The 24,758-nt window shown below is 43.9% G+C and overlaps 1 protein-coding gene across 2 annotated transcripts in view; it reads left to right on the forward strand.

Moving 5' to 3' along the window:
• Positions 1-24,758, forward strand: part of Manba (mannosidase beta) — an 85,425-nt gene that overhangs the window by 16,725 nt on the left and 43,942 nt on the right. For both annotated transcript variants that reach the window (XR_008722596.1, XM_055628244.1), the window contains exons 2-7: positions 411-505; positions 3,266-3,371; positions 4,128-4,298; positions 10,701-10,824; positions 15,866-16,041; positions 17,243-17,353. Coding sequence is in view for 1 of the 2 variants with exons in the window: in XM_055628244.1 (XP_055484219.1) it covers positions 411-505; positions 3,266-3,371; positions 4,128-4,298; positions 10,701-10,824; positions 15,866-16,041; positions 17,243-17,353 (783 nt within the window). In the remaining variant the exon portion in view is untranslated. The remainder of the gene's footprint in view (positions 1-410; positions 506-3,265; positions 3,372-4,127; positions 4,299-10,700; positions 10,825-15,865; positions 16,042-17,242; positions 17,354-24,758) is intronic.

Consider the following 24,758-nt stretch of genomic DNA (forward strand, 5'->3'; position numbering starts at 1 on the left):
ACACACACACACACACACACACACACACACACACACACACACACACATAATAAAAAACAATCAATCAGTACAAACGGAGCCGGTATCTCTCTCATATTCTCTGACAATGAACATAAATTATTTGTATCTCAGAGCTCTTTCATTTCAGATATATCGTTGGAAAATTTCTCCCACATTTTTGTCATTTTACAGCGCTGGGCATCGCACTGAGGGCCTTGTGCACCCCACCGCTGGGCTGTACCTGAAGCCTCTGGCCCACAGCCCACTTTCTTAGTGTTATTGATCTGACTTTCCGAGGCCCCGAGTTCATTAACTTTTAGGTGATCAATAGCTAGTGCGTGCTTCCTGTTTTACTCATTCATTATTAGCGTATTTGGCTATCTACCATAATGTTTATCTTGTGCCAACAGGACCCTTACTACAGATTTAATGACGTTAACTACAGATGGATTTCCTTAGATAACTGGACCTACAGCACGGAGTATAAAATCCCCTTTAACCTCAGGTGTGTATATATGTGTCCGTACTATGCACACATGTACTGTGTATGACAAGATTTTCTTTTCTGTTTCTCTCCTTAGGTTTTGTATCAGGGTTAAGCTAGATTAAACCTTTGTGTCATTGAAGTGACTGTGCAATTTATGTGTCGTCGTCCCCCCCCCCCCCGCATGTGAGGACGGTGCCACTGATCATCAGGCATGACGCTGTGTCCTAGGGAATAATCACTGCAGTGGTCACTGAAGTCACCTGCGTCCTGTCAGTTCTTTTATGTAAATCTCCTCCTTTCTACCTCCCCAGTATGTAAGAGAATGTGCTGACGGGTAGTATTTTTGTGAACTTTTCCATGTATGTGTGTGTGCAAGGTTGAACACGCACACCTATGTGTATATATATATATATATATATATATACACACATAGCCAAAGGTAGATGCCAGGTGTCGTAATCAATTACTTTCCGCTTTGCTTTTTGAGATAGGCTCCCTCTCTCTGAACCTTGAGCTGTCTGATTTGGCTAGACTGGCCAGCATGAGTCGCAAGGATCGTCCTGGCTCTGTCTCCCCAGTTCTGGGATTAGAGGCAAGCGCTGCCGTGCCCACCTTTAATGTGGGTCTGTACGTTGAACTCAGATTCTCACACTGCATGGCAAGCACTTTACCGACTATGCTCTCTCCACCGCTGTGTGTGTGTGTGTGTGTGTGTAGGTTTGGTAGCAGAATCTGAGCCCAGAGCCTTACGCACTGAAGTATGTCCCTAGGTCTATAGTTTCGTTAGTATGATCAGAGATACGCCATTTTTTCTGTGTGATGCTACACAACCATTGAGACTGTTAATCCTGAGGTATGCCAGAGAAAAAACAATGCCACTGTTTTAGGCCACATTTGAAGCAAGCTTTATTAAATATTAAACACTGACCAAGAGATGGACTTCGGTCAGGACCACTCCTTGGAATTTCCAAGCTGAATGACCTTGAGACACGCGTTGCAGGGGCTTATAAAGACAAATCTATAGGTTTTTGTTATATTTCAACCAAGAACCACAACTCCCAGAATCCCAGGAGGCTTCCTGGTCCTTGAGCAGGTGGGGCTTACAGGTTAATTTTGGGTATTACAATACTCTGACCTTGACCTTATACTACATCATATGGCCACAAAGAAAAGTACAAGTATTGCTGTCAGTAATGTTCTGTTATCATAAGAAAATATTTCTGGGTGAAGCAGGGTGTAAGCAAGCACACAAGCCACCATTATTACTAAATTTAAAAAATCTCATGACATTTTGTTATTATTTATTACTCTCTAAAATCTAAAGCCACTGTCTGGGGTAAAGAGCCTGTCTAGTGTGCATAACGCCCTGGGTTCAGTTCTTCGTGCTGAAAAAGAAACCAGAATATTATGATCAATATCATGGAGCTACTGTGTTTCATGCTTTTATTTCCAGATAATGCTTAAAATATTTCTCACAAGAATCCTGTCCCCAGTTATGTAGTGAATTGCAGGTCACTCTGAGCTCCCTGAGACTCAAAACAAAACAAAACAAAACAAAAAAGAAGTAAAAGTCACATGCACACATAAACCCAGACAAAGTCCCATTTCACTTTGAAACCACAGCTGAGAAAATGCCTCCATAAGACTGGCCAGTAAACAAGCCTGTTGGGCATTTTTTAAATTAATAATTACTTCGGGAGGACTCAGCTCACTATGGGTGGCGCCTCCAAGGTGGTCCTGAAATGTCTGAGAAAACAGACTGAACAAGCCTTGGGGAGAAAGTCAGTAAGCAGCACTCCTCCAAGGCATCTGCTTCAGTTCCTGCCTCCAGGTTCCTGCCTCCAGTGCTTGCCTTGGCTTCCCTTAGTGATGGCTTGTGACCTGAGCTGTAAACTGAGATCAACCCTTTCTGGGAACCCCCCCCCCCCCCCGCCGCCCACCAAGTTACATTTGGTCATGGTTTCTTTTCCTCAGCAATAGAAACCCTAATTAACACAACCACGGCCCATTACTCATTAGTTGTCACATCCCATTCCTATCCACTGTTTTTGTCCCAGTCTAGACAGCCAGTAACTAACTCACTTTCCCTCTCTGTAGACTTAATCAGCACTTTAGAAACATCGGTCCTTTGTCAAGGACTTTCTTTACTTACTATAGTTACGGTTCATTAGTGTTGTAGCATTCAGTCATCATCACCTAATTTCTCCTTATTGCTGAAAAATCCTCATTTCTTTGAGTTCTTACACTCTTCTTGAAGTCCTCATTACATGATAAGCCTTGTCCAATCGATCAAGGTGTTCCTCTTTGATTCCTGTGCATTTTAGCTCGAATGCCATCCAGATTACAGACCCTTCAAATTCCCAGGTTGTTCCTTGTAAGTCTGAGCACATGATTTCCCCTCATTGATGTCATAGGTGGTGGTTAATGTGTTGTCCTCGATTGTGTCAGTACATCCAATAGCTTTGACACACGTTTTCTGTAGTATCTAAAAACTGTGAAATAACAGAGAATCAACTCATTTGGAGATTATAATTTGTGCTCTTGATTTTATGGCAATGGTTTGACTGACGCATCGTGGGAACAAATGAGTTGGATCACTCAGAGAAATTACAGCAATATCAAACCCATACTCTTGAACTTTGATGGACACTGCCAGTTAAGAATGTATATTTTCCTGTAAAATCTTTACATTATTAGTTCTTAACTGATCATAAAGAGACTTACATGAGTTAATGTTTCATATACCATGCTTTAAAAAGTCTTTTGTTTGTCTCCCAGTGAATGGCAGAAAGTAAAGTTGATTTTTGACGGAGTTGATACAGTTGCAGAAGTTGTGTTCAATAATGTCACTATCGGGAAGACTGGCAACATGTTCACTGCCTGTGTGAGTACATGATAACTGCAGATTAAGAAGAGGGAGTGTGCCTTTGTGTTCCTGGTGTGACTAGGGGAGCCTCCTTGCGGAACTCACTACGGATCAAGTTCCAAGGCCTTTGAAATCCTGAGTAAATTACTGTGCTTCTCGGGTGCCCTATTTGAAGAATGTTGGGGGCAAAGCAAAGCCCTTGGTGGTTCTGCAGACCTTGAGGAAGTAAATTATAGCTTCAGCTTTGCTGTTCACTTCTCAGTCATCTGGTGATCCAAAGACTCATGGGAAGTGACAAGTGACAGACACTTTTAAAAGGAAATATGTTCTGAAAGTGTGGCCTTATTTTTCTTCTGTTTCAAGGGTGTGCTTTGGAAAACAAAAATAACTTATGACTTAGAAATACGCACTATGCATTCCAGAGAATCAGGTTGTTATAAAGTGTCTAGGAATCCGTAGCAGTTCAAGGCCACCTGCACAAGCCTGAGCAGACATTCCAGGGTTGAAGATACTTTCTGTTCTGTGTATTTCTCTGGGACCAGAATTCTGTCAGTGAAAACAGGAGACTCCTAGAAACCTGTGCTTAGACAGGAGATTGGAGTTATAATTTAAGGTGGACCACTAAATTCTATTTCAGAGGGATGCTTTCGGTTAATGAGGCTAGCTCTGGATTTGGTTATCCTGTGCATCTTCCATGTAGTCTAGCTTCATCTAAAATGTTCTACACAAGACTAGTTCTTCCGTACGGATTTGTATGTTCTTCCTGTACTTCAGAGCTTTGACATCACCAGTGTGGTCAAAGATGTGAACTCCCTAAAGCTGCAGTTCCAGTCAGCAGTGCAGTATGCTGAGCTTCAGAGCAAAGATCACACCAGCTACCCTGTGCCCCCAAAGTGCCCCCCGAAGGAGCAGAACGGTGAATGCCATGTCAACTTTATCCGCAAGGTAATGCTCTTTCAAAGGCACGGGCTGCAGCGTGAAGATCTGAAAACAAGAGTTTTCTGAATTTTTGTGGTGGTTTTCTTCATTCTTCTTGGTTTTCTTCCTGAAACATGTTTCAGAATTTAGGTTAATACACACACACATACACACACACACACACACACACACACACACACACTGGCTAACAGAACTTGATGTTACATCCTATATAACTTGATGTTATATCCTTAGAACTTACTATGTTCCTAAAAGAGGCAATTCTTCTGCCTTAGCCTCCCAAGTCTTGGGATTGCTGGCATGAACCCCTATGGCTGGCTAATAATAGAACTTTATAAATTATTATGTTGTTATTTCAGGCAGGGACTCATCTAGCCCTGGCAGGTTTCAGATTTGCTATGGAGCCAAGGATGACCTCCAATTTCCAGCCCACCCCCTACCCCTCCTCCAAGTGCTGAGTTTAAGGGGTGTACAATCATGCCTGGTTTTATGAGATTCTGAGAATGAAACCCAAGGCTCTGTGCATGTTAGGCAGAGCTCCGAGATCGCTCTAACAACTAAGTTATCTTCCCATTTCTGTAAGGTTTTTTAAACACTTATATTTGTCAAACTTGTTGGTAGATGTGAAATCTTACTAGCGATTCTTGTGACTGGCAACCTGCTAGAAAGAAATACATTTTCAGCTGGTAGTGGTGGTGCACACCTTTAATTCCAGCACTTGGGAGGCAGAGGTAGGTAGATCTACATGAATTGGAGGCTGGCCTGGTCTACAAAGTGAGTTCCAGGATAGGCAAGGCTACACAGAGAAACCCTGTCCCAAAAAACAAACAACAACAAAAACCAAAAAAACAAATAAGCAAAATATACATGTACATTTTTTTCTGAGATGTTCTCATGTTTTATTGCTAGCATTTATGAAACAGAACAGAAAGGTTTATTCTGTTCTACAGAACTTGAATTTATACTAATGTGTAATTACTGCATTATACTTAAATGTAACATTTAGGGTCTTGTTCTTGTTGTTGTTTTTGAGACAGTGTCTCACTATATAGTCCTGGCTAGCCTAGAGCTTATCATACAGACTAGGCTGGCTTTGAACTGACAGAGATCATCCTGCCTCGGCTTCTAGAGTTCTGGAAGGCATTTCGTTTTTAAGAAGAAAATGTTACTCTTCTTCATATTTGACCCTTCTACTTTTCTCATGTCAACATAAATTATCTGTTGTCTCCGCCTCCTTCTCTGTTCCTAGACGGTTGCCTCCAACTTTTCAACTGCCCTCTTACCATTGTGTCAGTCACTTTTCATCACTATTGAGATAAGCGCGGGGAGAGGGGCATTCTTCTGCTTTTCAGTTTCAAGGTTTCAGTCTGTGCTCTCTGGCTCTGCACCTGTGTGAGTGGAGCATCTTGGTAGGAGGGAGTGCAGCACAAAGCTGCTTACCTCGTGACCCTGGGAAGAAGACGGAAACTGTAGGAGTGACTGAGATGGGGTGTACCCTCGAGGGCATGCCATCAATGATCTGTTCACTTCATCTAGGCCCCACATCCTAGTTGCTGCCATTTTCCAAGACAGCCTTTATTCTTTGAATCTGGGCCCAGTCACTTCTCACATAGCTTGTGGCCCTGGTCACCTAACTGGCATTCCCACAATGTCATTTGCCTTCTTTTAATTAAATTATCCATAGAGCAGCTGACATGGTTTCTTCAGACAAAAATGGCCACAGTATTCCGTATGTAAAATAGAAACAAGGACTTGTAAATTCATACTTACTAAGCTAATGAGACTAGCTGTATTTTTAAAAGTTGTTTATCATTTTACCTGTCAACATCTTTGCTCCAAAATAAGCTAAAGTCCAAAGCTCTCATCTCAGTCTTTGCCCCACCTCTCCTGCTGGGACTGCGTCCTGCTGACATTTGCAAACACATTTCCTTTGAGTCCTTCTACGTCCCTTTTTCTAATTCAAAGTGAAGAAAGACGACTGTCCTGAAAGAAGAGCAGCTTATTGTTCTGTCCTGTGAATGAAACTCAGGGCCTTGTGCATACTCAAGCAAGTGCTCCACCATTGTGCCACAAACACAGCTTAAACGTGGTTACTTTGTTTTTTGTTTGTTTCTTCAGGAAGCCTGTGTAGATACTTGACCCTCCCTCCCAACTTCTAGCTCCTTATTTCCTTTATACAACTGACCGTGCATGTGTTATTTATTCAGTGCCCAACGATCTTGCTCATCTGTGAGCATCACAAGTAGGACCCAGGACAGAGCTGTGTGTTAACATTAACTCAATATCAACATGCCTGAGACAAAGTGAGTCACGGATTGTTTCTGACTCGGTGAAAATTCTCACGGGAAGGGCTGAGTGGCTTAAGCCGTCAGAAGTTTGGCAGGCTGTTGAACACTTTGTTCTCTCTTTGCCCACTTTTAGGATTATTATTTCTGTGGTGAAACACCATGACCAAAAACAACTTGAAAAGGCAAGGGTTTATTTCTTTCACAGTTCCATAGAGCACTTCATCATCAAGAGCAGTGAGGGCAGGAACTCAAGCCGGGCAGGAACTCAAGCCGGGCAGGAACCTGGAGGCAGGAGCTGGTGCAGAGGCCATGGAGGGGCGCTGCATACTGGCTTGCTCCTAGGTTTGCTCAGCCTGATTTCTTACAGAGCCCAGGACTACCAGCCCAGGGATGGCCTCACCCACAATAGGCTGGGCCATCCCACATACTCACTAATTAAGAAAATGACCTACTGGCTTGCCTGTAAAGCTCAGACTTACCAAGGCATTTTTTCAACTGAGGTTCCATCCTCTCAGATGACTGTAGCTTGTGTCAAGTTGACGTAAAATTAGTCAGGACACGCCACCAAGGCCAGCAGAAGATCTGAACCCATGTATGTATTTACAATTGTTCCAAAAAGATCCTCAAGGTGGTTTTCATTTCAAATGTGAAAATCTGATGCTTAAGTGGTGAGTTTAGACAGAGGTAGGTACCAGGAAGCAGCTCTAGTTGTTTTTGTTTTGCTGTTTCTTAATATTTGTTTATTTTAATTAAAACATAATTACATAATTTCCCCTCACGTGTTCTCTCCTTCTAACCCCTACACTGTTTCTCCACTTACTCCCTTTAAAATCTCTGGCACCTTTTTCCTCGATTATTATTGTATGTATGTATATAGAATGCATAAATATATAAAAACCACCCGCTGAGTCTATTTAGTGTTGCTTATATGTACATGATTCTAAAGTTGACCACTTGGTATCATTCAACCAATTAGAGATCTCATTTCTGGAGCAGATGAATTCTCCCTGTCCCAGCTATCATTTGTAACCTGTTGTTCTTTTTCTCGGGGCCCTGTGAAAATTTCCCCTTTCACATCTACTGGTCTTTTCATTGTTCAGGTCTTGTTTAGACAGCCATATTGTCATTGTCATGTATAGGGTCCCAAGAGACTTGTAGATCCTCTGGATCTTACAACTTTTTACCACCTTTCCCCCAATGTCCCTCAGCCTCAGGTGCAGGAGTTGTGTTGTGGATGTATTCGTTGTGACTGGAAACCCTGGGATCCGTTCTCTGTGTCTTGACTAGTTGTAGCTTTCTGATAGGGTATCTGTCTGCTGCTTCTTTGATGAGGAGTGAGTTCCATGCTTATTAGTATTTTTCCCTGTAGTAGGAACATATTTCTCTAGCATAAATAAATAAATAAATAAATAAATAAATAAATAAATAAATAAATAAATAAAACAAAACTTCAATGAGAAGAGTTTGGCCGTATCCTCTATGTGTAAACACCTTCATTCCCCAGGCTCAGCGTGCTCCTTTTAGGCCTCACTTTGCAAAGCTGAACTCAGAGTCTCATAAATTTTATTACTTTGAAAATATTTTTTTTCTCTTAAGAAGTAAAAGAAAAATTTCTGTTTGATAGGAATATATTATTTATTTATTAAAATTTTAGATTAGCACACAAAATAATAGGTTTAATTTTGGCGGTCCACACATGTGTGACTTTCTGCTCTGTTCTCTGTTGCTCTCGTCCCCCATTGCTCTCCTTGTGTCCCCTGCCTGTTCCTGGCTGGTTCCCCACTGCCCTCACATAGTCTCTTCCCCTTCTTTTTTCTCATCACTTGGATTCCATTATCCTTTCTTTTTCCCCCTCCCTTGTGACAGTTATCTTAACAGAATCATTTCCTACTATTTGAATCTGAACCTTTGTAACTTCATAGTTGGAATTTTTTAGTGTCATGTTTCTCAGACAGGTAGGAGGCAGATAAGATTATCTCTCTCAGGCAGGGAGCCTCTGGGGCAGAGTCTGAAGTCTGAAATGACTCTTTCATGCCTGGCATTTTTCTTTTCTTCTTCCTTTCCATTCCTTTCTTTCTTTCTTTCTTTCTTCCTTTCTTTCTTCCTTTCCTTCTTTCCTTCTTTCTTTCTTTCTTTCTTTCTTTCTTTCTTTCTTTCTTTCTTTCTTTCTTTTTTTCTTTCTTCCTTCCTTCCTTTCCTTCTTTCTGTCATTTCTTTCAGGACAGGGTTTCTCTGGGTAGCCTTGGGGCTTTCCTAAAGCTCATTATGTGACCAGGCTGGCCTCCAACTCTGCTTCTACCTCCCAAGTACTGGGATTAAAGTTTAACAGTGGGTTCCACCACCACTGCCTGGTTTGTGCTTGGTCCTTCTAACTGAGGCCTTTCGAGTTCATACTTAATGAGGTAGGGAAAATAGGTAGGCTAGTTTTTTTTTTTTTCTTTCTCATGTTAATAATACCTTTTCTTTCAACGAGGCTGTTCGTTCTTCATGTAGTCATGTTTAGTATAAGAGTGGTTAGGTTGAGCAGTGTTTTGCAGAGCTTCAGAGAGAGTAAGCATTTGCTGGGTGTGGTGGCTGCTGCTTGTAGTCATAACACTTTCAGGCCCATCTAGGAGAAGCACAGGACCTGGGTTAGCCTGGGCTTCATAGCGACACCTGAAAAGCAAAAAGCAAATGAAATAAAAAGCGAGATAAAAAGCGTTGCTCCGATATAATAGGCTTTTGAAGAAGGAATATGAAATAATTCATAACTAGATTTTATGTTCTTCTTGATAAATTTAACCGTGGCATGTAAGTTGATATTTTGGGAATTATAATGATCTGTGTAGTAAATCACAACAATGTATAACAAACTAAACCTGCCTTTCCCAGCCTGAGCTACACTTGTTTTGTTAGTAGGAACCTAAGTACAGCTTGTCTGGGCACCTGTAACTGTGGGTCTTTTAATCAAGCCATCACCTCAGGCCTGGCTGGGGCTGACAACAGCTTACCATGGCTGTTGAAAAGCTTCGGATCTACTTACTCCTCAGGTATCTCGTGCAAGCCGCCCATGGTGCTGCAGCTGGCTTCCCTTTTGGCCAAGAGAGAACATGGAAAAGGGCCCAAAACAGAAGAGCCAGTCTTCTATAATCTAATTTTGGAAATGACATCACCTCTGCTATATTCTATTGATAGGAAGTGGTTCTCTCTATCTATCGGATGAGCAAGGGAGGTGAACACAGGGACACCACATAGGGACACACGCACACGTAACCAGGCATGCACACCCAACACACAAACACAGTTAGTTAGGGGAATTGTGTTCTCCAAACTCACAAGTTGAAGTTGTAACATACCCTCTACTCAAGTGTCTCAGAAAGTAACTATGTGGTGATTAAGTTAACGGGGTGGTGGGTGGTTCGGGTAAGGCAATTTGCACATCAGTAGGGGGTCAGGGAGGGGCGGGGGAGAGGGAAGCACAGGAATGGTGGTGCACAAGAAAAGACAAATGAGGAAGGTAGCCATCTGCAAACACTTTTCAGTTGGTGAAGCCTGCCCCCTCCAGTTCCTGTGTTTTGCTATGGCAGCGTTAGTAAACCAGTATGCACACGTGTATATAAGATTTTAAAGACAGCATGTTTCCTTTTTTCCTTTTTTATTTAGCATGTGTCATGGCGTTTTCGCATATGTGTATCTTATCCTTTGCTCTTATATGTGTATCTTGTCCTTTGTTCATAATGTTTGATTTCTTAAGTAACCAGAACGTGTTATAATAATGGTCAGGCTGCCACACAACATACCTGGTATAAAGAAGTTTATTTGGGAGGGGGGGAGGAGAAGGGGAGAGGAGTTAGGAGTTGGATGATTGCACATATAGACAGGCAGGCGACAGACAGACGGGGACAGAGCCATGAGGGCCGAGAAGGACAGAGAGAGAAAATGTGGGGATAGAGGGAGAACAGACCAACAGAGAGAAAGAGAGAGACTGAGGTAAAAACCGAGAAAGAGCCTGAGAGAGAAAGAGGGGAGGCAGGTGAGGTCCTTTCCTCAGCCGCAGGCTGGTTGCTAGGACCCTAGAGGCAGCCTAGTGGGATTTCCTGCTCACTAACAGACCTCTCTTTTTCTTCCCTTGAAATTACAGTCACAGTGCTCCTTCAGTTGGGACTGGGCGCCTGCCTTTCCCTCTCAAGGAATCTGGAAAGATGTAAGAATTGAAGCCTATAACATCAGTCATCTGAATTACCTCACCTTTTTGCCGTTCTATGGTAAGTCAGGAATTGTGATTTCTTGAAATTGGACTCGCTTTTTGTAGACTAGGCTGGCCTTGAACCCACAGTGATCCACTTGTTTTTGCCTCCCTGAGTGTTGGGATCACAAGTGTTATTTTTTTTCCCCTAATGTTGTCTTTATGACGTGGTTTATTTGTTTCTAAATGTATTTTATGTGATTATGTGGTGTATGATATGTGTGAGCAGCAGAGGCCAGAGGAGACCTCTGAGGCTCCTGCTCTATCACTCTCCACCCTATTTCCCTGAGATACGGTCTCTCAGTAAAGCTTGAACCCAGCCCCTCAGCACTGGAGTTACAGGTGTGTTCGTGGGCACACCCAGACTCTTCCGTAGGTGCTAGGACCTAAATTAGGTCCCTGCGTTTACACAGCAAGTGCTCTGGCCCACTGAAACATCTCTCCAGCTTGCTTTTGGACCGTCTGAGCTGAGCTGGGCTGTTGGTGGTTAAGAGGCACGCCCACCGACTCAGGCGCTCTGTCCTTGCTGCTCTTGCCCTGTAGGTGCTTGCCTCAGCCTCTGTGGCCTGCGCATGAACAGAGGAACAGGCTTGCCCCTCAGCTAGATCTTGCCTGCCCCGTGCGCAGCTGCTCTTTCTGGGAAATATAAGGTGAAAACAAAAGCAAAACTTTGTCAGTCCTGCTGACTGTCTTATCGGCAGGCGGTCATTGATGTTATCTGTCTCTTCCTTTGGCTCCTCCTTTTTCTTCATTTTTGAATTGCCTTTTTCTTAAAATGCCAGTGACCTCCCTTAAAATGGTTTAGTTGACATTAGGCTTCGTGTCTAAGTCCCCCTTCTCGCTCTCTGGCTGCTCACTCAGGGACGGCACGTTCTCACAGGCATGTCCTGATTTTCAGCGGATTCTGCCCTTGCTGTTTTCCTTTCAGTTCGGTTTTGAGGATTTTTAAAAAATAAATAGGTGAGGAGCTCCGCAGGGCGGTAGAGCAGGGTGCAGGGCTCTGTCAGTCAGCCACGAGCCTGCCTGTCCGGCCAGTGTAGCCGGCAGCTTCCTGAAAAAGAGCTGCTTGCTTGAATCTGTCCCGTCATTCTACTGTGAGTCTGGGAAAACGCATCGTGTCTGAGTTTGCGCATCCCTCCACGGGAGCACTGCTGGAATTTGCGCATTCCGTGATTCAGGGACTGAAGAGCAGTATCATCGCGCCTTCTTTAAAGGTCAGGACCGCTTTCCCCTCCAGACTCTCATTTTCTGAAAATGGTTCAGGAGGGCAGAGCCCAGGAGGGTGCCAGGGAGGAACGCAACAGAAGCAAGAATCAGACAAGGCCGCTGCCTGTGAGCAGCCTTTGCACAAGCAGTGATCCCTGCTTGCAGAGCGACCCGTGCCTACCTCAATGACTAGCCTCCGTGCCAGTCCTTACGCTCTGAGTGCTGTCTGTCCTCGTCTCTCCCCCACGGGGGTACAGTCACGGAGGTCAGAAGACAGCCTTGGGTGTCTGGCCTAGCTTTCCATTCTGTCTCAGACAGTCTCTTGTTAGTTGTTCATGTCTGGCAGGGTATCTAGCCATGAGCTGCTGAGGATTTTTCTCACCTCCACCCCCAGTCTCCAGGCAGGTTACAGACCCGTGCTATAGGCGCCCATCCGGCTTTCCAAGAATTCAGGGAACTCCAGCTCAGGTCGTCACGCTTGGGTGGGAAGTGCTTCGCCGCTAAGTCATCACGACAGCCCCATCTGACACCCGCTCACCACGTGCACCCGTTTGCCATTGAACTCACAGGGATCTGCCTGCCGCTGCCTCTCGAGTGCTGGGATTAAAGCCCTGTACCACCAAGCTTCTCTATCGCTCTTTAAGATTGAGAAAAAGATGTGTCTTTGTGTGAGTCTCCATGTACATCATGTATGTGCAAGTAGGCATCTGGAAAGCCAGTTTCCTCGAACCGGAATTGTAGGAATCATGGGAACTTTGAGCCAACCTGATGTGAGTGCTGGGACCGAAGCCCGGTCCTTTAGGACAGCAGTCAGTATTCTAACCACGACGCCCATCTGGCATCCTTCACCGTGACTCCTGTGTTTAGTTTTTCCAGGACGGAGTTACTGACAGAGTTTGCTGTCGGTGTTAGAGAAGAACTTTGGCTGTAGCGCAGAGACCTGTGCGGAGGTTCGGGCAGTAGTTTTTCAGGAAGAGTCTTCCGCTTGTTTTTCCACGGTGCTTGCCTGACTGTTACCTTTCCCTCCTCAGGTAGCTTGTGTACAAAGATGGTGTTTGAGGAGTGGAGGGGCTAAGCATAGCACCATGTCACCACAGGGGAGGGTCGAACACATTTTCCACGGAGTTCAGGGTTCCTCCTTCCAAGACACTTTTATTTTCAGGCTAGCACTTTCAAAAATAACTTATGTTTTATTTTTCATGCCTGAATCTTTAGCCTGCATATATGTATATGGACCGCATGTGTTCCTGGTGCCTGAGGAGTTCAGAATCGGCTGCTGGGTGCCCTGGAACTGGAGATCACCAAGTTCCTTCTGCCTCTAACATCCCCTGGGTCTTTCCTTTCGTTTGCAAATCAGACATCTCTTTCCCAACCTGTGCGAGTTGTGGAAGAACTAACTCAGTTTCTCCCGAGGCCTCACACAATATGGCGGATGGAGACACTGATTGCTGAGACTTTATTATAGCAGGCACAAGCTAAAGCAAGGCTTAGGATGCTTCTTTAAGCATTTGTTTTACGTTAGGAGCCTGTGTGCAGGTAAAGTGTATATGAACGCAGGTGCCTTCCCCAAGGGGCCAGGGGAAGGCATAAAATCCCCTGGAGCTACTTGTGAACTGCCCACCATGGGTGTTGGGAGTATAATTCTAGTCTCCTGGAAGAGCAGCAGACACGCTTAAGCACTGAGCCGTCTCATCAACCCTGCAGGATGTGGTTTGGAAACACATCCTCCAGGAACGATTTACCAGACTCAACAAGCTCAGCCAACTCTGTCTCTTCCCTTCCTCCCGCCTCCTTTTTCGTTGGGTTTTATACGTTTTTTTTTTGAGACAGGGCATCACGTAGCTCATACCGCCCTTTTACTTCCTTTATAGCAGAAGAGGGCCGTGAACTCCAGGAATTCCTGCCCCTACGCCCCAAGCGCCGAGATTGCAGGGGCGCACCACCACACGTAGTCCTTCGTGTCTTTTTTTATACTGCTTACTACCAGTCAGCGGAGTAAACCTTTTTCTTTCTTAAAAAAAAAAAAAAGAAAAATTGGGCTGGAGAGATGGCTCAGCGGTTAAGAGCACTGTCTGCTCTTCCAGAAGTCATGAGTTCAACTCCTGGAAACCACATGGTGGCTCACAACCATCTATAGTGAAATCTGGTGCCCTCTTCTGGCGTGCAGGCATACATGCAGGCAGAACACTGTATACGCAATAAACAAGTAAATCTTTTAAAATTACATTTTATTTATTCTTTTAAATGCCTGTGTGCACATGCGTGTGCTTGCATACATGTGGGGGTCATAGGAACCGGTTGTGGGAATTCTGTCCTTCTACCATGTGGGGCCTGGGGTCAGACCTCAGATCACCAGGCTGAGTGGCAGTTGCCTTTACCTGCTGAGCCAACCCTCTTATCCCTCTTTTCTTTTTTTGACAGCCACTTCCTGATAAAGAAGTGGACTTTATTATAATATAAAAACTGGAATTCTTTGGAGAACTTCTTTTTTTTTTTTTTTCGAGGCACGGTTTTTCTGTGTAGCCTTGGCTGTCCTGGAGCTTGCTCTGTAGACCAGACTGGCTTCAAACTCACAGAGATCTGCTTCTGCCTCCCGAGTGCTGGGATTAACATGCACCACTATCCCTGGCCAATGGAGAATTTCTTTTCCTTCTGTGCTGGAGAAACTCAGGACTTCACACAAGGACTCCCCGCCTTAGTCACATCTCAGCTGTTCTTTGGAGGATTTTTTTTTTTTCAGTCAAGTGTGTTGCACATGTACTAGAAAAGCCTTACTGACTCTTTGACCCTTAGAATGGATTCCCATCCAGGTCAGACACATGGTCCTTCTTTGTGCCCTTTCCCTTCTTTCCTTCTCTCCTCCCTTTCGCAGAACTGGCACGAGTGCCTGAGCCCCGGGAAAAACCCTGAAATGAGTCATTGTTTAGAACCATAATCTTTGCCCTCCTCTGGATCAGCTTCCTGGCTAAGGTGAGGTCATATGACCAAAAGAAACTGCAATCCCTTCCGTATGGGCACAGGACATCAGTGAGGAGAGAGGCATCAGGCCAAGGAGTGACGCAAGGAGAGGCTAAGCCAGGCTTTCCTGTCCACCTGTTCCTTCAAGCGTTAATTTCTCATCTGGGCCTAGCGTGCCAGAATGAAGAGAGAACACCAGGCTTAGCTGGGTTGGGAGGAAGTGCTATATAGGATTCTGGGGTACCCGCTGCCCTTTTCTTCTGTTCTTGCCTCTTAATATTTTAATATTACTCCCCCCTCGCCTTTTTTTGTTATTTGTTTTTTGAAATAGGGTTTCTCTGTGTAACCGTGGCTGTCCTGGAGCTCACTCTGCAGACCAGGCTGGTCCCGAACTCATTCAGGGGTTTGCCTGCCTCTGCCTCCGAAGTGCTGAAATTACTGGCGGGCGCCACCAGTCATAGGCTCCAAGCACTACTTTCAGAAGTATCTTGCATATGAGAGAGAGAGAGCTGAGGATTGCAGGTTTATGATGTAGCTGGAGACTCGTAGATTTCCCAAAGAGGTGTCCTAGGAAGCACAAAGAGGGAGGACAGCGTTATACAGCGTTCTAATAATATCATACACTGGTTATTTAAAATTTTGTGAACTCCAGTTGCTTAATTTTCCTTGTGCTGCCACGAGTCTGTACAAAACACGCCATTCTGTTTATTTAGAACAAAAGATTTAACTCTGCAAAATAAAAAGAACATATCCCCCCACCCCCACCCCCGCGCTTCCCTCCGTAGCAGGGGCAGCGGCAGCGATGTTGAGCGCTCACTGCTCAGCCCCTGCCCGCAGCTTACTTTCAGCAGCTCCCGGCGCAGGGATGATGATGTTGTTTTCTTCTCCCGCTGCAGATAACACTTCTGGGGTGTGGAATATTGAAATTGAGGCTTCTTTTGACTTCGTCAGCTCAAAGCCGGTTGGTGGTCAGGTGACCGTAGCCATCCCTACACTGAAAACACAGCAGACTTTCAAGATTGAACTCCATCCTGGGCAAATGCCTTTTAAACTCCTTGTAAAAATTAGCAAGGTGGGTGATGTCGCTTCCCTGGAAGTGTTGGATGAATGGGCTTGCTGTTCAAGGGGAGAAATGGCTGAGTGGGGAGTGGCTGTCTACTTTCTCCTTATATACTCTTTTCCTTCCTTCCTTCCTTCCTTCCTTCCTTCCTTCCTTCCTTCCTTCCTTCCTTCCTTCCTTCCTTTTATTTATTTATTTTTTTCTTTTGGTTCTTTTGAGACAGGGTTTCTCAATATAATAGTCCTGGCTGTTCTGGACTCACCTGTATCACCACACATGACACTTTTGTTTTTAACTTCTCATATATTTTGTGTATTAAATAATGGATGATTTTATCACAGGTAAGATTAACATAATGGAAAACATGTGAGTCATTTGCCAATTTTTCTTCTAAGAAGTTAGTTATATTTTTATAACTTTTTTTTTCTGTGTCACCTACATTTCAGGTTTCGATGTGGGTCTTTTCATTTGCTGTGAATATTGGTATTTCTTCCTTCTGTAAAACTCTAAACCTGGGCTCAAGGTTTTCTCACAGTTGGATGGGATAGGTTTTAGCTTTCATTGTTTCTATTAATCTGGTTGGTGATTGCGAACTGAAGAAGACAGAGAAAAGTAACAGCAACTTGGAAGAAAGCAAGACTCCACAAGAGGTGAAGTCCTGGGCTTAGAAGAAGAGTCAATGTGCAAGTCTGATTCCGGGAATTGAGACTATAGAATAAGCACAGTGTGGAGAGAGAGAGCAGTGAACCGCTGCCTTTACATACCATAGAGCTCTGTTATGGTGATCTGTGTTGATTTTTTAAACAAATATTCTCAGTGGAGGGGCTGGGAACAGAGCTCAGTCAGCAGTCATGCTTTTCCTAGTATGCATGAAGTCCTGAGTTCAAGCCTCAGCACCACATAAATTGTAACCCTACATTCTGGAGGTGGGGGCAGGAAGATCAGAAACTCATGGTCATCTTCTGCCACATATAGAGTTTGAAACCAACCTGAGCTACAGGAGACTCTGTAAACAAAGATAAGCAAAGAATAAGTACATAAAAATTTAAAGCAGTGATCCTGTGCCTAGGCTTTCGGATAGTGTAGGCATGGCGGTTTGTGCTACTTCGGGACACAGTTTGTACGTCGCTACTGAGAAATTCATATAGCGCTCTGGGGTGTACTGTTCTCTAAAACTATGTCGCATTACTTAGAATGACTTATTTCTTAAAAGGAGGTTGCTGTGGAGACCTGGTGGCCTCATGGACACGGAAACCAGACTGGGTACAATATGACAATTCTCTTTGTGCTGGACGGAGGCTTAAATATTGAAAAATCAGCCAAGGTAAGTAAATAAACTATTTTGTGAAAAGGAGGCTATTCCTTGATAAAATAGCCACACTGAGATTTGAAAGAAAAGAAGAAAGTATCAAAATTTACAATTATGCCACCCAGAGTGATAGCATTCAAAGTTTCTAGGTGTGTCGCTGTGGGTTTATGCTTTTAAATGGATCAGACTCCTGTTATGGCCATAGCCTCCTGTGTTTCACAGTGTTTCCTTTTTTTCTCTTTCTTAGTGCTGGGGTGTGAGCCAGAGACTTAGACCACACCTCTCTCTTTACACTACAGCCTCATCCTTCTCCTGTGTGCTCTTACATTATATCTAAGTAACATATATGCACAATTTTAAATCTGTTGGGAGGTTCATATGATCAGAAGGAACCCTGACCAACCCTTTTTCATCTAACTTCTAACGTATAGAGCAACGGCAACAATAATCATTTCTACTTCTTTAGCCATTTGTCTTCATTTTCCAAATTTGCATGCTCCCACCGATGCTTTCAAACTTTCCCCTCCTGGCCACTTTGGGATCTAGCACTTAGAAATGCAAAGAATTCCACTTTCTTACCTATTAGCCATATGGGTTAACTCAAGCACCATTTCCTTATGTTAAGATGGGGCACTCGGAACGACGTAGCTTGGGTCTAGCCTATCCCAGCCACGGTGATAATAGTCCTTTCCTAGAGTTTTCCTTCCCCTGACATGGACCTTTGTTGTCTTCGGTTGATGGAGTCACCCTGCGGTGCCAGCCCTCACAATAGGCATTGCCTCTCCTTTGGCCCAGATGGCATCCTAAGTGTAGTTCATTTGCACTTTTCTTCTGTTTAATTGTACTCCGTATTTCTGAGAGAGTATGAATGTATGTCTGTGCACACATGCATAACATGTTTGAGGACAAGGGATGTGTGTTCTCCCACGTACTGGTTTATTGTGTGTTGTCTTCATAAAAATATAAAAAATAATGAGCCATTCAAGCTTACCACAGAGGGGAAAAAAGAACCTCTATTTGTGGTACAGCATTTCTTTTCATTTAGACTGGTATTAGTTGTACCATTGTTCATCTGCATGAAGATGCCAACCTCTGAGCATTGAAGGGAGTAGTGATGCATTGTCCTTCTGCGTGGGTGTGGTGTGTGCTCTCTCTGCGTGGCCTCTGTGGAGTTCATGATTGTCAATGCTTATTCATTCAGCTACCTCTGGGGTCCTGTTGTGTTCTGGCTCCTATGCTCATGATAAAGCCATGATAATGCATTGTATCAGTTTCTTTCTGAGACCTTAATAAGGCTAATCACTTGGTTGGGAGGTGACTTTATTAAACAAGCACTTGTGATAACGGTTGATGAGCACGCTAGAGAAACGGTGTGGAGGCAAGCCAGGCATGGTAGCATGCGACTGTAACCCTAGCCCTTGGGAGGCTGAGGCAAAGGGGTCACAGTTTGAGGCCATCTAATAACACTCCCATCTCTGAAAACAAAACAAAACATGAAACCAAAACAAATAAGGATTTGAACTGGATTAGTAATAGGGATGTATAAATCAGCAGAATATAGATAGTTGTAGCTGTGGCACGAGATGACATAAAGAGGACATATCCCTGAAGAACTAGAATAAATGAGGATGTGGCAAGAGAAAAGTCTAGAGAGGAATCTACGAAGGAATGGCCGGACATGAGAGTCACCCGGTTTGGGTAGAGGAGTGGGGAGCCAGAGGGAGAGTGTTCAAGGCACAGACAGCACCCACAAGCATCAGCCGATCAAAGGTGCTCACGAAAGACAGTCACTGAGAAGGGTCTCAGGGGGTTGGCAGTGAGGAGGCCACTGGTTGCCTTGACCAGAATGGAAACCAAACTGCAGTCCAGATAGTAGCTGTAGCAGCTACTGACACTACCGTGTCAGACTTGGCCATGGTGTAATGAATGGTGCCCAGCTGTGGGTCAGGAGTTTGTCCACACATAGGCATCTGAGCAAATGGACGTTCTGATGTACTAGGAACCAGTTTGCAAGATGGTTGGTGAATATAGCGTGCTAGTTACTTCCGCATCTCTGTGAGATGGAAAGGTTTTCTTTAGCTTGTATGTGGTGGTCAGAGGTCAGTGTTGTGGAGCTGGTTCTTTTCTTCTGCCATGGGGGTCCTGGGAAGCCGTATTTGGTCAGCAGATGTGTGCAGTAGATGCCTTGATCTGCTAAGCTGGCTTACTGACCCAATGAGTAGTTTTGAATGCTAACCATAGTTTGCTTTTTGGGGCTAGAAAGTCACCTCGTTGCCACTTCCCTTCAGCATACCTTACTTCACAGCACTCTCTGTGGAAGGTAACTAATTTTGCTGAAGGTTATTTATATTGTCCCTGGTGTCAAGATTATTCAGTTAAATTATTTTCGGAAGGTGATAAGACAATGTAAGCAATTAGAACTTGTTTCTCATATTCCCAAGCTGGATGCAAAAGATTGCCAATAGCTGTTCTAATTAGAAAAGCAATCAGGACTTCTTCAGTTTTATAATTTAAAATACAATTCACTCCTTTCTTTGATTTTAAAATCCCCCCTTTTCATCTTTGCAGTTTCCTAGGGCAGAAAGAAAACATGAGACCCATCGAATTCTTGCTTTTTCTTTTTAAGTGTTACTCAGAGCTCTCTGAAGACCTCACTAGCTCCCAGGCAGTGTGAAATTCAGGATAATCAAGGTGTGTTTCCAGACAGAGTTCCCCGAGGCTGCGCAGCATCTCTTTTTATGTGTTAACTTCCCCAGTGTTGTCAGAGCACATTCTGACAAACTTGGGTATTCTCTCACAGCTGCAGACGCTGCCCTCCCAGACCAAGGTGCATCTAGAGCCAAGTTTCTTTCCCTACAGACTTGTGGAAACCACTCCTTGCCTCTTCCCTGTCACTGCCAGAAATGCTCCCTTTCCTTGCTTTGTAGATGGCCAGACTCTAGTTTCTGTCTCCTTCACCGTCTCCCTTCCCCAACTCTCTCTCTTTCTTTCTAACTTTGTGTGTTTTTGAGACAGAGCCTCACTATATGTCCCAGGCTAGTCAGAAACTTGCATCATTTCTCCCGCTCTCTGCCTCCCAAATGCTGGGGTCACAGGCCCGAGTCACCACACCTACCTTCTTATCCACTGGGTTAGGGCTTGGTGTGACCTCATTTAAGCTCTATTTTCAAATAAGGTCACATTTTGTGGTTTGGCAGTAGACCTGAATATTGGGGACACAATGTTTAAGCCAGTTCACTTTCCTTCATCTTCTTTGTTGAAAAACTAGTTAAAATTTTACTAAATGGCTACTGTCAGTGGCTTCCTCAGGGAGCCATGAGAACAGTTCGCCCAAGCGCATGGAGTAAGTGGGTGTCGCTTGCACTGCTTTGCTTTGTTGTCAATTTTTCGTTATTATTATGTTTTGGGAGTTCTAGAAAATGCCTGTGATAGAATACTGTTTCTCTCACATCTGTTGTTGGGCTCAGTTTTTCTTGAATTCTGATAATATGTGTGGAGAATTAGATCTGGCACATTCTTATTATTGATCCTTTAATAAATATTACATTATACATGCATATGACCCTCAACCATAAAATTATTGTCATTGCTACCTTATAACTGATTACACCTATATATTGCTACTGCTATGAATTGTAATATCAACATCTGTGTTTTCTGGTAGTCTTAGGTGATCCCTACAAAAGGGTCATTCAACCTACCAAAAGGTCATAACCCACAGGTTGAGAAACTCTTCCATAGAGGCCCTTGGGTGTGTTGAGACTTCCTTTCACTCTTACTGGAGGGTTGTGCTGCAGGATTTGGGGGATGGGAAGAGACACTTTTTAACAGGAAAAACACTGAAAGGTATTGTGGTTTATAGTTAATACTATTTGTAACATTAATAGATAGTAAAAAATAAATAATTCCTTTGCCCTTCCTTAGTGATCTTACATTTATTTTTGACACATAACTACTCTATACTTTCAAAAAATATATATGAATATAGTTTTTAAAAACTTTTTAAAAACTAGATTTATTACTTTATTTGTGAGTGTTTGGACTGCATTTATGTATGTGCTGGAGAGGGTCAGAAGACATCGTATCCCCTGGTCCTGGAGTATGGATGGTTGTGAGCCACCATGTGGGTGCTAGGAATCAAACCTGGGCCCTCTAGAAGAGCGAGGAGTGCTCTTAGCCACTGAGCCACCTCTCCAGCCCCACATAGCCCTTCTTAAAGGAGTTAAGATGAGTTTGCTTTGAATTCAACTTGTGTCTCCAGTTGCTGCATTCTCATCATATTCTTGTACTGACTGTCGTCAGGGATAAAGAAGGGACCGGGGAGATGGCGCAGGAGGTAAAGCGCTTGCCAGGCAGGCATGGAAACCTGACTCTGGTCACAAGCACCAACATGGGACGCATGTGCAGTGACGCACGCTTGTAACCCCGATGACGGAGAGACTGAGACAAGATGTCTTCCAGCAACTGCATCCACGGTTCTTAACCCTCTGCCATTGTCCAAGATGAAAATGCTAGGGTGGCTGACAATCACTGTGGAGATCATGCAGAAGTCAAAGACATCAACCCTCAACTGACCTCTGCCATGTTGACATGGAAGCACCCTGTGATTAAAAAAAGAAAGAAAAAGGAAAAGTAGACATGGCAATTCAGACCAGATTTTGCACTGGTTTGCTTAAATTATTCTCTTTGGAAACATCGTTTTCTTGGGTGGTTTCAGGGGAGGGCCGCCCGATACGGTATATTTGGTAATAGGTGCTGTCTTGAACAATATACAGTGAAACATCAAGGCTTAAGCTGCTTCTTTGAAAATAAGTGCACAGGAAATTTGGTGAAGACAACTTCCTCTGTAACAACATGAAGGAAGGAAATAGATGTTCATAAGAGAAGAGTCGGTGTTGGGAAGAGTGTGCTCAAAGATAACGAGCGATGCAGCCTTGTACTGTGAGGTCCAGATAGGATTATCAATGCCCTGGTCGTTTCACCAGAAACTAGACATCTGTTCTGAATCAGTGGACCAGAAAAATTTCCGTTTGCTCCCGCTCAGTTCTTCTCTGATTTTGTGGAAGAAATACTTGAGAAGCATTTATTTGTTTATTTTAATTTCAGAGGCACTAGCACGTAGTGGGAATGGATCAAAAAGAAACAAAAGCCTGGACTCTGTGCCCAACTAACCTTTGTGTTTAATACGTTTTTCAAACTGTTTGCTTGTGTTTGACTTCACTTGAGAGAACATCTCTGAGACTAACAAAAGGAGGGTTTCTACTGGCTGTGACAGGTAGATTGGAAAACCTCGATATAGTCTTTACATACACCCAAAGATCAAGACCGTGGTTCGAATCTTAGCATCCCCTCAGGCTCGTGTTTCACACACTTGTTCTCCAGCTGCTCATGCTCTTTTGGGAGACTGTGGGGGCTCTGGGGGAAAGGGCCATCTGTCACTGGAGACGAGCTTATACAGACTCATGCCATTTCCAGTTCTCTCTCTTCTTTGTGCTTGCAGTAAGAGACATGAGCTCTCAGCTCTCTGCTCCAGTCACCATGCCAGAGGGCCAGAGGTAACGGTTTTGGAGGTCGGGGAGACATTTTCTTGTGTGGTGTATCCACTGGCAAGTTGTTCATGCTCCTGTAACTAGCCCTTCATTTATACCCCTGTATGTAACCCTAAGTAGGCACATCAGTTCATCCCAAACAAAATGAAATGCTGTGATTATTCAAATAAAGGCCAATAAGAGGCCATTCCTGCTATCTGCATGTCATTAGGCCATGATTTATGCCATTTTATTACTTCAACCTCATCTCGCTTTGTCACATAGGAAAGGGAGGTGTCGAAATGGTTGTTTGGCATCAGATACATAAGATACACGCCTCGCTAAACAGTGATCAGACAACTGTGCTCTTGTGCAAATGCCAACCTGGTGACTTCTGTCTGTGCTGTTAGCAAGGGTGCATTGAAGAGAAGGCCTCCTGTCATTTCCACAGGCCCGAGCAATCTGAGGAGACCAGGCAAATTTTCTTTTTTTCCCCACTTACGTGATCCTTTCCAGTGAAAATAACATGGTCTCTATCTCTAAAGTTCATAGTGATGAGTCTGAAATGAGTTTGGAAAGCACAAGGTTTGCCAAAGTTTAGAAATAAACAGTTTTGTTGTTGAGAAGAAAATTATGGACAGTTCTGTAAGTATCTGATTACACACCAGCTGAGAAGTGGCTCTGAGCTTGTGAATCACTGTCTGATCAGCAAGGGAGAGGAATCTGAGGAGTGTGGTGTTTACATATCAGCCATCAGCTCTTCTGGCCTTTGGTCACAGTATCCAGAGCTCCATTTGCAAGAATGCTTTCTGCATATTTGGATCTAGCTCTTCTATTTTAAAAATGAAACCATAGCTGGCATGATGGTACACACCTGTAATCTCAGCACTTGGAAGGCTGAAGCAGGGGGATCAAGAAGAGATTAAGGCCTTGGCTATATAGTGAGGTCAGGGCCAGCCTCGGGCTTTGTGAGACCTTGCCTCAAAAGGCAAAATAAAGTGAAATAAAAACAATCTTTATAACTTGAAATCTTTATAAAGCAGCTAAAAAACTGATCAGGAGATGAGTTCATAGAACCACTGAGAAGAGAGAGAAAAATCTGAATGCTAAGGATTTTAAAATTGAGGCTTAGCTAGCCCAGTGCGGTGGCAAGTGCCTGTAATCCCAGCACTCTGGGAGGAAGAGGTTAGCGAATTGCTGTGAGTTCGAGGCCAGTCTGGTCTACAAAGTGAGTCCAGGACAGCCAAGGCTACACAAAGAATTTTTAAAAATACAGACTGTTTGATTTTATATTTTTCTGAGGTTCTTTGACATTTCTTCTCCTCCTCTACCTTCCCTACTTTTAGATACTATTTTACTTTGTTGGGCTGTTTAACATTTTTTTTGTGTGTGTGCCATCAGCAGATGATATGTTCATTCTGGATGCCAATGTGTGTTTGCTCAAGGATCTTTTCCAAAAGCTGTTTTCAAAGGCCGGTGTGTCCTGGGAAATAAAATGCCTGTTGCAGAAGGCTTTTATGCTACCCATCAAGACTGCCAGAGGACATGAGAACAGTGACTCTCATCCTGAGTGCTGTGGCCGTTAAGATGTCCAAGTGCCGGAAACAAGGTGGCTGGTGACTGTGGCTTCCCCTAGAGCAGTGGTTCTCAACCTTCGTAATGCTGCGGCCCTTTAGTACAGTTCCTTATGTTGACCCTCAACCATAAGATTATTATCATGGCTACTTTATAACTGATTACACTTATATATTGCTACTGCTATGAATTGTAATATCAACATCTGTGTTTTCTGGTAGTCTTAGGTGATCCCTACAAAAGGGTCATTCAACCTACCAAAAGGTCATGACCCACAGGTTGAGAAACTCTTCCATAGAGGCCCTTGGGTGTGTTGA

The sequence above is a fragment of the Psammomys obesus genome, unplaced genomic scaffold, assembly GCF_907164565.1.
Source record: "Psammomys obesus unplaced genomic scaffold, mPsaObe1.curated_primary_1811, whole genome shotgun sequence".
NCBI classification, from domain to species: domain Eukaryota; kingdom Metazoa; phylum Chordata; class Mammalia; order Rodentia; family Muridae; genus Psammomys; species Psammomys obesus.